We start from the raw sequence: 13,131 nt of genomic DNA, 5'->3' as shown, positions 1-13,131 counted from the left end.
GTCTCAGTATTTAAGTCTAGGCTGAAAACCTATTTATTTAGTCAAGCATTTTTGTAAATAGATTTGGGAAAGACTCACGGACGTAGAGCATTATGGTGAACTGGTATGTTTAGATGCTGTCTTCCCCACTCTCACTGATCACTCAGGTTTGTTGATAGTGAAGTGATGGGTTGCTCTACATCCCAGGGAGCCCTCATGTCTGTGTTTGCTTCTGGCTCAGCCTTTTAGTTAGGCTGTCATAGTTAGTCCTGCCGCAGTCCCTGCTGCATTATACTAAATATACATTCACCTCATTCATTATCTGACTGTGATCATAACTAACTGCCATCTCTCCTCTTCTCTTTCTCTTCCTTCCTGTCTCTCTGTCGAGCTACACGTCATTCCACCCTTTGCCCTCTGGACCTGTGTGACTCGTCCTGATGCCCAACTTCTGGCTGGAGATCTTGTCGCTTAGATCCAACGTTTGGCCTTACGGGATGCATGTGGAGACTGGAGTTGGTCACACGGTACTAAGAAGTCGGTCTTGGCCTCGGCAGACGTCGGAAGCCGTTTCTAGGAGGTCTTGACTCAATGCTCGATAGTCCAGGAATGGAACAAGTCTGCCTGCAATTAACTGGACTCCACATTAACTTAAAAGACATTAACTGTTATACTGGAATTCCTGCTGCCTACACAACATGTAATCACCCATATGAGGATGGGTTCCCTGTTGAGCCTGGTTCCTCTCAAGGTTTCTTCCTGATGCCTTCTCAGGGAGTTTTCCCTTGCCACCGTCGCCCTCGGCTTGCTCATCAGGGACAATCGGATTATTATGATTCTTCCGCATTCACTGTTCATGTACTGTTCTTTGGTTGTGTAAAGCTGTTTTGTGACAATTTCAGTTGTAAAAAGTGCTCTACAAATAAAATTGAATTGAAAATGTGGTCAGATATAAGGAGAGGGCACAGTCAGCAGTCCAGTGGGCTTCAACTTGTTGATCCCCCTATCCAGTATGCAAACCAGAGGAAGATTTATCTTCACCAGATGTGTTGCAAACTGGGCAGAAATGAAAAAAGAAAGATAGAAACAGAAAAAGAAAGTCGTCACCTGTATCTGTTGAACTTATCACTTGCACGCACACAACACCAAACAGGGTCTTATAGTTTCATCCTTCAGAGGCAAAACCTTTACACTAAAACATCCTGGAATGAGGAAACACTTTGAGGTAAGAATGTGTTATACATACTGTACGATATCAGTGTCAGCATAGACATGAGCCAAAAACTTGAGACACTGAGGAAGTGAAGTGAAAATGAAAGAGAACAAAAGATATTTAATTACAGAAAAAATGTGCCTACTGAAGGTACCTTTAGAGATGAGCTTTTTCAATATTCATCTTTTGTGTACTAGGCACTAATGACATAATATAGTGGGCTAGTACTATACCTAACATTTAGCATTTCTGGAATACCTATTTCAAAGACTTATCCTGATGAGACAGGATTGTTTAAAGGCACAGATCAGGGGTAGGGTACAAATAATTTCTGCAACACTAAAGGTATCAATGAGCACAATGGCCTCCACCATCTGTAAATAAAAGAAGTTTGGAATCACCAGGATTTTTCCTAAAGCGGACTGTCCGGCCAAACTAAGCAATCAAGAGAAGGGCCCAAGTCAAAGAGGTGACCAACAACCTGATGGTCACTCTGAAAGAACTTCACTGTTTGTGTTTGGAAAGAGAAGAACGTCCAGAAGAAAAACAATCTCTGCAGCATTCAGGATACTTTATTATGCATTGTCACAAAAGCAGTAACATTTAAATAAGTGGATTTGCCTGAAGCTGGGAATTAAACTGTTATAACATTTTCACAATTTCAGCTATGGTGAAGTCTGGAGTGGAATTCTTGGTGGTCATTAGAAAATATTTTACTGACCCCTCTCTCATACACATTCAGAGCAAACTCAGAAAATGAATCATAGATGGGATCCTTAGGCTCATTGTGCTTACCCTGCGTTTGCCTTGTACCTGATTTGTAAGTTGCTTTGGATAAAACCGTCTGCTAAATGACTAAATGTAAAAATTAGATAACACAACTGTGTGTGTGTTTCTTCCTGTACTACTAATAGTGTTTTGCTACTGTAAAATTACCGTAAGAAAAACAAACATTTTCTCCTTTCCTCCTCTGCAAGTATCCTCATCCTTGGAGCTGTAGTTTTCCAGAGTGCAGTTACTGGTCCAACCAGATTTTAAAGATTTGAGGATTTCAGATCATTTCACTTACACTTAGTGTGGAACAACAGCAGTTAGTAAAGGTGAAGCTGATGTACATACAGGTGTCATTTAATCTATTAGCTGACTATATTTGTAAAAATGCAAAAATTAAAACTAAAAGATATATTATATAGTATAAAAGTACAATATTTCCCTCTGAATTGTAGTGGAGTAAAAGTCTCAATGGAAATACTCCAGTAAAGTACAAGTAGTAGTAAAATGCAAAATTATCCTATAAATGTTTCAATCAGATGGTCTCAAAACATTAAAGACACATTAATGTGACTGTTTGTATGGTTAAGATAATGTCTGTTCTTATGTTTAGAGAAGCTTTTTGTCATAGTCCATCAATATTCCCATTCAAAGTTTTACTATAGCTCCTGCATTAAATCCACTCTACTTATCTCCCTTTTTGTTTCACAGGTAACGCTAATCTACACAAATTTCACTTAAAATAATTCTAATATTAGGAAACTAACAAATGACACATCGGCCAGATTTCCGAGCACCATGATGGTTGTTTAATGAAACAAATGTCATGAAAAGTTTAGTTTCTTCTTGTTTAACTTAAAAAAATAACAATAAAACAAATATTAAGTATGAAAAGTTTCTATTGTTTAACAGATCAGGTAGGCTCATATACAGATCAAGCTCTGACTCAACATACAGTTGTTCTTGTGTTGAAAAAGGCCAAACAATAATTCACTGACAGCAGAAGCAGAGTGAGTTATTCCATTTATTTCATTTCAATGTTTTTTGTGTAATCTTTGATAACCTGCCCTGTGTGTAAACAGGACAAACTATGAACATTTAGGATGTGGATTGTGATTCCAAACAGTCATTAACCATCATACTTTATTCTGAGAGGCTGTATAAAGTAATTTATCAGCACAAAATGATCACATACAGTTATTTTTCTTTATGTGAAGCTGAATTTGGCCACGGCAGCTGAAGATGTCACACCTTCCGATATTCAAATAGCAACACTGTTTTCTACCTCTGCTGGATCCATGTATGTGTATGGGATTTCCAGAGTGCTGTTTCTTTCTTTGATCTTTGAACTTAAGGTTTTAAGCTCTGCTTGAAAATTTTTTAATCAGCTGAAGGGGAAGCTCCTCAGTGAAATGCTCTTCTGGATACTGGCCCAGAGGAACCTGATGAGATCAATGACATAAATAAAAAGTTGGTTTTACAATAACATATATGAAATCTTATATAAAGCTGCTAGAAGTGAACAGGATTTTGTCAGTAAAGCAAATTGATGCATTTCACCTCTAATGATGTACTACTCTTCATAAGTTGGATATAAATGCGATTGATCTTACATGAAGTCTTGGTTACTTACAAAGTCAGAGGACTGTTTGCTGAGTAGCCACAAGGTGGCCATGCCCTGTGCTGTTGTGTTGACATCAGGTAACGTCTTCAGCAACGTCGCCTCATTTGTTGTCCCCTTTTTGGTTGGTGGAGGTTGTTGCAGGGAGGTGGGAGTGTTGGGCATCCAGCCACCATAGTCAAACTACAATGAACCAATGATTGGTGGATAATTATTAATATTTGCTGAAGCACATTAGCACTATGATCACACATTTCAATTGGTGATAAAATTGTTATGTAACAGTAAAAACTTTTTAAATTGGCATGTTTTCGGTCCCACTACAGACCTGGCTCTATAGTTAGTGTCAGTCAATCCATTACCTTGGTAATAAATATTTTAAAAGCTATCAAATGGATTCCTATGTAATATTTTACAGACATTCTTGGTCTGCAGAAGATAAATTCAAAAGACTCCGACTGATCCTGACATTTTGAAATGAATGTCTCAACAATGTTTAGCTGGATTAAGGATAAATCAACATTTTTGATTTGTACAATACTTTGCTTAAAGGCCAAATATCTGCAGAGTTCATGACATCACAATCTCAACTGTTTTGTGCAGTTAGCAAATATTAACATGCTAACAAAGTAAACTGAGACTGTAAATTTGATAAATATATGTGCAACTGTACCTGAATCCAGCCTCAAAGAGTTGTTCATTAAAGACTTTTCACATTAAACACTAAAGGCTTGTGAACAGTCTCTTATTCTGGTCTGAATTCATCAGTATTTCACCAAACCATTGCTCAAACAAAGCAACAGTATCACTGATCATGCTGATTGATTTACCTGTCCACTATTCACAGCTGCATGCTGGCATGAGCCAGTGAAGATCACCATAGTGACAAACTTGACCAACTCAGACACGGTGGTAAATCTCTGTGGAATTCCTGAGAATTACAGAGAATCAGCTGCATTACTTAAAGATGTGGACATCACATTTAGATGACTCAATTCAAGTTGGATGTATGATTGCTGAAATAAGCTTTTTTTCCTTAATATCTACCTGTGCCTGGTTTAGAAAGGAAGCCGTGTTCAAAAATGTCCCCAATCCACTTCTGCAGCTCAGAGTCGTTCTGGACCTCAGTGTCACTCTTGTAATAGTGTTCAAGAATTCCCTGAACAAACCTACAGTATAAGAAATGTGAAGAATTCAGTAAAACATAGTCCTGGTTGAATTATCATTTTTGATTAACAGTCAGCAGTAAGAGACTCTTTTGAGAGATACTAAAACATCCCTTCGTTTAGCAGAAGGTAGTGGTGTAAAGAATGATCAGTTATTTTATTAGGAACATTGTGGAGTAACCATGAAGAAACAGTTTGACCCTTCAGAATGAGTCACTGACTCAGGAGATAAAGAAAAAGATAATCTTTCACCATTAGCTGTTGTAATGATGCAATACTTATTATACAAGGGAAGTGTTGGTAAAGAGCAGAACAAGGAGAATAGGAGGGGTAGTAGTCAAACATTACAGTTAAATAGTTTGGAAACATGTTTCAACTTTTCAGACAGACAAGACTGATGAGGAAAGTTATATGGCAATACCTTAACAAAAGGTAACTGATTTAAACGGTCAATGTTAACTTTCTTATTAGCACAATTTGTTGCAATCCCATGCTTTATATTTTCAAGTTTCTTAAGGACTCATGTTTCTTATTAACAAAGGTATTTAACCTTGGTGCTGTCCAGCTAATCTGTCCTGCTCTACACCAACACTTGTTTCAGTTTGCTCGGTTTCTAGCAAAGAACTACATTCAATCTAAGTCATAGCCACATCTATGACTTACCAATGTCATATGAATAAAAAAACACAAAGCAGAATTAGAACTGTCTGTATTACCTGTTGATGATTTCCCAAAGTTTGAGTCCATCGTCCCTGTAGTAGAAGTTTGGCACAGTCTTCAGTCCACGCTCAGCAATGTCCTCAGGAATACAGAGGGAGCTGTAGGTCATTGATGACAGGGATCTTCTCAGGATGGTGATCATACCCTCTCCACCAGAAGCTGCAAACTAGGGTACAAACAAATAAGTACAGAAAATAAAAATACTGTTCACAATACTGAAAAACATGCAGTGATGTACTAAGTCTGGTGATGTGTTTTTGTACCGCTGTGAAAACTCCTGTCTTAGATATTAGAAGTTTTCGAGCCAAGTAGTTGATCTGCAGACTGTAACGGGTGTGAGGAATGAGGAGCTAAAGGAAAGAGGGAACTCTGTTAGAAACACTGTTATGGGTTAACAGAACTTGTGATGCTTTTGTACCATTTAGCAGTTTGAGGTTATTCATATAAAAGTTTATTATAAAACAGTTGAGTATTTTCCCAAGTTACCTTGTACAGTGGATGCACCTTGGGTATGTTGCGCAGCAGTGACACTGCAAAAACCTCAGCCAGCAGGTGGGTGCGCAGCAGGTGAACGTTGAGCTGATGCTCATTGAATTCTGCACTTCTCACAAAAATCTTGGCCGTCAACCAGTCGTACTCAGAATCGGTAGGAAGAAAGATTGGGTTGTCATGTGATGCAGTCTGCTTCAGCTACAGGGGAAGAAAGGGGTTTAACTTGCTTAGAAAGTTTTTCAGTGAAGGTCCAAGCAAATCTATACTCTATAGTGCTTGTGTGTCCTAACTTAAATGTGTGACAGTTGGAAAGAGGAAGACTGTGTGTGTGTTGGTTAACTTACAGCTTTAATATCAGCTACATATATTGCTGATACTAAGGCTAATCTCACCTGGATAGCAATTGGCATCAGCTTCTCATTTGGTGTCTTGTGGAGCAGGACAAGGGGAGCCATCAAGAACTGTTTCTTTCCATTGATGAGTCTCGTTTCCACCCCATCCAAACGTTTGTAGTCGCACAAGAAGATGTTGCCATTCTGTTGAAATTTCAGTGAGGATGAGAAATGATTTGACTCACGTGCTTACAGTGGAGCTCCTACATTTGGCCATGTGAACTCAATTGTTGGGAAAAACACAGCTCCAAAAGTTTTAGTAAAATGTATTTCACAAGATTAAGGGAGTTACCTTCATTTCCTGTGCCAAGTTAAACTGATGATTGGGGAAGACCATGGCATCAATGACAGGAAAGTTTTTGGGCAGTTCAGAACAACGTCGGATCAACATGGGGTTAACACCGTTCAGAAACTGGTAGCCGAAAAAGGCATCCTCTTTCCAATGTTTCTGGACATAGTCTGAGAAAATAAAAACATTGAATTTCAAACTTTCAGCTAGTAAATCCTTTCTATCACTGTTATTAGTTTAATTATATGCTGCATGTAAAACAGTAAAATGGGAAACAATGTGTCAAAGATATGTTTGGACACTGTCACTGTTTTTTTCAAAGCATAGAATTAGAATAAAACCTCTGCAATGTCTTACATCTGGTTACCCTCTATCAATTTTTTTCCATTTGAAAGGGCAAGAAAAGAAGCCAAACTAAACATTCAAGTCTAGTTGATTATCTTAGAAAATATATGATGCTGAATGTTTAAATGCGCTTTACTACGTACTAATATGGATACAGTATCAAGTGTTTCATCACAGCTACTGTGAGAGGGCAGTACCTGACGTTTTAGTATGTTTGACCCAGAACACCCGATTGATGTCATCAATATTACTCCAACTCTCCTTGGAAGCAGCCAGTCCCTTCAGGTTCAGCTCTGCCAAACTATAAAATAACAGCAAAGACTAATGTTATAGTGCATTTCATGTGTTGTGAAAGGCAGCTGGGTAAAGATAGATGGATACACAGATGAAGAATCTAGAAGAAGAATTTGAGGACTTTACCCTGCTGATGCGGTGAACGCGAATTCTGTATTCTTGGTGAAGGAGAAGTGGACCTCATAAGGCAGATCAAGAGGGTTGTCTGCCTTAATGCAGTGGGGAATTCCCTTTATATACACATCCCAGCTAGAAAAAACAGGGGAGAGTATAATGGTGAAGAACTTTGAAGGCTAGATACCAGCATATTGGCAAGTTTAATGTATTATTTAGTTGTATTACACTTGACTAGTGTTAATGCGTTCTTTATTTAACATAATACATTTTAAGAAAGGCCTTGGCATGTTTAACAGTCACATAGTCGTTCATTTGCCTGTTAGTTTTGGAGTGTATAAAGTAAAAATGTGTACAAGCTCTGAACTCTCACCAATAGTCTTCACTTCGATGCTTTAACGCCTTTTCCCGACTGTAAGCTCCAAGATGGTTGGTGTCTTCAAAGACTCTCAGAGCTTAAAAGACAAAAAAATAAAAAATAAAAAATGGAACCACAAGGTTTAAAATAGAGCTGACATAAATTTGCACAGTTACAGTAGTATGCAGGAAATGTATTTGTTTAACCGTGTCTTTTGTGAAGAAGCAGCAGCACACTGATAAGTAATGTTAGATAAGCAAATTCTAACAGACCTTTTCCTTCTCTGAAGTAATGCACCTCACTGTCAGTGATCCAGCGATAGATGGGAAACTTGTAGATATCTCCACCAGGGGATTCGACTTCTACCTTAGCAGGGAACCAAGGGTCTTGCAGGATAATTGGAAGACGCTGTTTGTCTAGCTCTATCAGAACCAGTTTACCAAGGGATGTAGGGCAGGATACAGTAAAAGTAGACACCTGGAGTCATGACAACAGGAATTTGAGATGAAGTGTATTTGACAACCAAGACATAGAAGAAGAACCAGAGGTTATAACAAGGAGTATTTGGCTGGGTTGGTTGTTCTGTAGGAAGTATATTATATGTTAAAACACAGAGATGGAGAATCTAAACTTACTTCTCCTCCGATGAAAGCTACAGGCCATTTTAAGCCAACCAGCCACTGGCGTTGGCTCTCCCCATCTGTGCCCACTAGCTTGATGTAGACATTGTTCAAAGTGGTGGCACCAACGAGATCGCCAGTGTACACGGTCACTTTGTAATTCATCATTTTCGTTCTGGAAAGTAGTAGAATCCTAGTAGGGAAAAAAATAACCATTCTCAGCAGTCATTCAGTTAATAGTCGCTACAAGCCAAGGGCATAAAAACATAAAATAGTGGTACTATGATAAAAAGGCATTGGTAAAATATCAATCTAACAATTAATAATACATTTGACTGTTGATTTATTACAGTCCAGCTGTAGCTGAAATCATTTCAAAAAGCATCTATCTTACCTTTGAAAACTGACTCAGAACAGACGAAGTGAAAGAAGTTTCTTTGGTGAACTAGGTTTACCGCTGACTTCTGATGGAAAACTTCTGATTCCTCTTTTTATACCTACAGCTTTGTAGGTGTTTCCAGTCCAGTCTGGTGATTCAATGGTGGAAGGTAGGAGAGGTGAAGCAGCTGCCTCAAAGCGAAACTATTTTATGAGGCCAAACCAGTTTTTCGTGTGCAAAATATGAAAATATCGCAGTGAACTAAAAGAGTAACTCTCACTACATAAGTACAGCATTAAGTGAAGCTTTCAACTAATGTTTGTCCAAATTTAATCTGTAGTAAAGTAAAACACCTGTAAACTAGATAAAGCATTTCCTGAAGAAAATGCACTGTGAACGCTGTAATACTGAATTGATTCCTGAAGAACTGAAACATTGAAAGTTGCTGAAACATTTTAAAACACTGCTGAAATTAGCTGAAGAGAAACAAGAACCGTTTTAACAGAGCTAAACGTATGAAGAAGAAGCTGAAACAGCTGAATGTCAACTTAATAAAGCTTAAATAGATTTGCTGAAGTTAATAAAACACAGCTGAATTTATCTTAACAGAAAAATATTCCAGGTAAAGGTAAAGTTGAGATGTTTTGTTAAAAAAAGCTGAAAGTATGTAGAAGAAACTGAAGCAGGTTAGCAAAGAGAGGCTAGCATAAACAGGCGCACGTACACGAGCGTCTGACGCTGATTTATAAACAGCCATGATCACGTAAAACTTGACCAACTCAACCCAGGGACTGATCCAAGACTGCAAAAGGTTTGTTTAAAGAGAGCTGGGGTCCAAAAACATAAGGCAAGGCTAGGCTGAGGCAAGTTCTGGGTAGAAGCATGGTTGAAAAACACACAGGAGGCAGGAAATCAACGCAATGTGGTTGACAGGAGAGCAGATATAAGGAGGTCAGGTATAAGGAGAAGTCACATTCAGCAGTCCAGTGGGCTTCAACTTGTTGATCCCCCTATCCAGTATACAAACCAGAGGAAGATTTGCCTTCACCAGGTGTGTTGCAAACTGGGCAGAAATGAAAAAAGAAAGATAGAAACAGAAAAAGAAAGTGGTCACCTGTATCTATTGAACTCATCACTTGAACTCACACAACACCAAACAGGGTCTTATAGTTTCATCCTTCAGAGGCAAAACCTTTACACTAAAACAACTTGGAATGAGGAAACACTTGATGTAAGAATGTGTTATATATACTGTACGGTGTCAGTGTCAGCATAGACATGAGCCAAAAACTTGAGACACCTGAGGAAGTGAAGTGAAAATGAAAGAGAACAAAAGATATTTAATTACAGAAAAAATGTGCCTACTTAAGGTACCTTTAAAGATGAGCTTTTTTAATATTCATCTTTTGTGTACTAGGCACTAATGACATAATATAGTGGGCTAGTACTATACCTAACATTTAGCATTTCTGGAATACGTACTTCAAAGACTTATCCTGACGAGACAGGATTGTTTACGGGAACAGATCAGGGGAAGGGTACAAATAATTTGTGCAACACAAAAGGTATCATTGAGCACAGTGGCCTCCACCATCTGTAAATAGAAGAAGTTTGGAATCACCAGGACTCTTCCTAAAGCGGACTGCCCGGCCAAACGAAGCAATCAAGAGGGAAGGGCCCAAGTCAAAGAGGTGACCAACAACCTGATGGTCCCTTTAAAAGAACTTCACTGTTTGTGTTTGGAAAGTGAAGAACATCCAGAAGAAAAAACATCTCTGCAGCATTCAGGATGCTTCATTATGCATTGTCACAAAGGCAGTAACATGGTTGAAAAACACACAGGAGGCACAAAATCAACGCAATGTGGCTGGCAGGAGAGCAGTAGGAAAACTGACAATCTTCAAATGGCAAAGTGAAGAGGGACGTGCTTCTAAAGGGGAAAAACTAGACATAGGTGAAAACCCAGAGCTGCTGCAGAGCTGAGAAATGTGGTCAGATATGTGGAGAGGGCACAGTCAGCAGTCCAGTGGGCTTCAACTTGTTGATCCCCCTATCCAGTATGCAAACCAGAGGAAGATTTATCTTCACCACGTGTGTTGCAAACTGGGCAGAAATGAAAAAAGAAAGGTAGACACACAAAAAGAAAGTCATCACCTGTATCTATTGAACTCATCACTTGCACGCACACAACACTAAACAGGGTCTTATAGTTTCATCTTTCAGAGGCAAAACATTTACACTAAAACATCCTGGAATGAGGAAACACTTCATGTAAGAATGTGTTATATATACTGTACGGTGTCAGTGTCAGCATAGTCATGAGCCAAAAACTTGAGACACTGAGGAAGTGAAGTGAAAATGAAAGAGAACAAAAGATATTTATTTACAGAAAAAATGTGCCTACTAAAGGTACCTTCATGTAGCATGTGAATTAAGGTTATCCATCCAATGTTTTTGTTCTATGTTATATTTTTGCATTATGTGCATGGTATATGTGATTTTTATTTTGAGGGAATTTTTATTTTCTGAATTTATTTTCTTAATGTGACCTTTGACCTTTTAGCTATGTAATTCCCTGTTAAGTGTCGTTACTTTCCTCAGTCGGCGTGAAGCCTTGCTAAGTAAGGTGAACTTATGTGGTTGCTCACGTAAATGTGTTAAAACATGTTAATGATAAATGATAGTTCTAAACTTGTATTTCGACGGTAACAAATGATATTATACTTGTCTAAGCCTCAGTATTTATTTATATGTATTTTTGTAGGACTGTACAGGACTGGAATGTAATGCTAAAGTTAGCTGTTCGCAAGCTAGGTTTGTGGAGCATGCGGCCAGTTTTTCATGCTGTGGTTCTGTTTTCTTTAAAGGTGTGCATGTGAGAGACCAGTTGATGAAGTCGCTGTATTGTTTTCTATTTTATTTTATACAGATGTGCGATAATAAACCAGTCGGCAAGGCAGCAGTCGTCCTGTTCTCAATAACAAAGAAACACAACGCAGATGATCTTTTCGGCCCAGAGACTAAGAGTCAGGACAGGCGGGCTACATTTAAAAACAAGCTTTTTTAATATTCATCTTTTGTGTACTAGGCACTAATGACATAATATAGTGGGCTAGTACTATACCTAATATTTAGCATTTCTGGAATACCTACTTCAAAGACTTATCCTGACGAGACAGGATTGTTTACGGGAACAGATCTGTGGTAGGGTACAAATCATTTCTGCAACACAAAAGGTATCAATGAGCACAGTGGCCTCCACCATCTGTAAATAGAAGAAGTTTGGAATCACCAGGACTCTTCCTAAAGCGGACTGCCCGGCCAAACTAAGCAATCAAGTGGGAAGGGCCCAAGTCAAAGAGGTGACCAACAACCTGATGGTCACTCTGATAGAAATTCAGTGTTTCTGTGTGGAGAGAGAAGAACGTTCCAGAAGAAAAAACATCTCTGCAGCATTCAGGATACTTCATTATGCATTGTCACAAAGGCAGAAACATGGTTGAAAAACACACAGGAGGCACAAATTCAATGCAATGTGGCTGGCAGGAGAGCAGTAGGAAAACTGACAATCTTCAAATGGCAAAGTGAAGAGGGACGTGCTACTAAAGGGGAAAAACTAGACATAGGTGAAAACCCAGAGCTGCTGCAGAGCTGAGAAATGTGGTCAGATATGTGGAGAGGGCACATTCAGCAGTCCAGTGGGCTTCGACTTGTTGATCCCCCTATCCAGTATGCAAACCAGAGGAAGATTTACCTTCACCACGTGTGTTGCAAACTTGGCAGAAATGAAAAAAGAAAGATAGAAACAGAAAAAGAAAGTCGTCACCTTTATCTATTGAACTCATCACTTGCAGGCACACAACACCAAACAGGGTCTTATAGTTTCGTCCTTCAGAGGCAAAACCTTTCCACTAAAACATCCTGCAATGAGGAAACACTTTGATGTAAGAATGTGTTATATATACTGTACGGTATCAGTGTCAGCATTGTCATGAGCCAAAAACTTGAGAAACTGAGGAAGTGAAGTGAAAATGAAAGAGAAGAAAAGATGTTTCATTACAGAAAAAACCTGACTACTGAAGGTACCTTTAGAGATGAGCTTTTTTAATATTCATCTTTTGTGTACTAGGCACTAATGACATAATATAGTGGGCTAGTGCTATACCTAATATTTAGCATTTCTGGAATACCGACTTCAAAGACTAATCCTGACAAGACAGGATAGTGTAAAGGCACAGATCAGGGGAAGGGTACAAATATTTTCTTCAACACAAAATGTATCAATGAGCACAGTGGCCTCCATCATCTGTAAACAGAAGAAGTTTGGAATCACCAGGATTTTTCCTAAAGCGGACTGCCCGGCCAAACTAAGCAATCG

At 38.7% G+C, this 13,131-nt stretch overlaps 1 protein-coding gene across 1 annotated transcript; it reads right to left on the bottom strand.

Annotated features, from left to right (window-relative positions):
* Nucleotides 1–2,856: 2,856 nt before the first annotated feature.
* Nucleotides 2,857–8,557, bottom strand: LOC113161940 (arachidonate 15-lipoxygenase B-like). Its single transcript, XM_033326001.1, is given in 15 exon segments — nucleotides 2,857–3,347; nucleotides 3,349–3,405; nucleotides 3,597–3,767; nucleotides 4,415–4,515; nucleotides 4,632–4,753; nucleotides 5,467–5,636; nucleotides 5,734–5,820; nucleotides 5,957–6,160; nucleotides 6,355–6,498; nucleotides 6,647–6,813; nucleotides 7,186–7,289; nucleotides 7,409–7,531; nucleotides 7,770–7,851; nucleotides 8,027–8,231; nucleotides 8,390–8,557. Coding segments are annotated over 15 exon segments (2,013 nt in total). The 5' UTR covers nucleotides 8,543–8,557; the 3' UTR covers nucleotides 2,857–3,224.
* Between the last annotated feature and the right edge of the window lie 4,574 nt (nucleotides 8,558–13,131).

Source organism: Anabas testudineus, chromosome 1, assembly GCF_900324465.2.
Source record: "Anabas testudineus chromosome 1, fAnaTes1.2, whole genome shotgun sequence".
In the NCBI taxonomy this organism is placed as follows: Eukaryota; Metazoa; Chordata; class Actinopteri; order Anabantiformes; family Anabantidae; genus Anabas; species Anabas testudineus.
The sequence above is the reverse complement of the archived record's forward strand: the minus strand, read 5'-3'. Positions and strand labels throughout refer to the sequence as shown.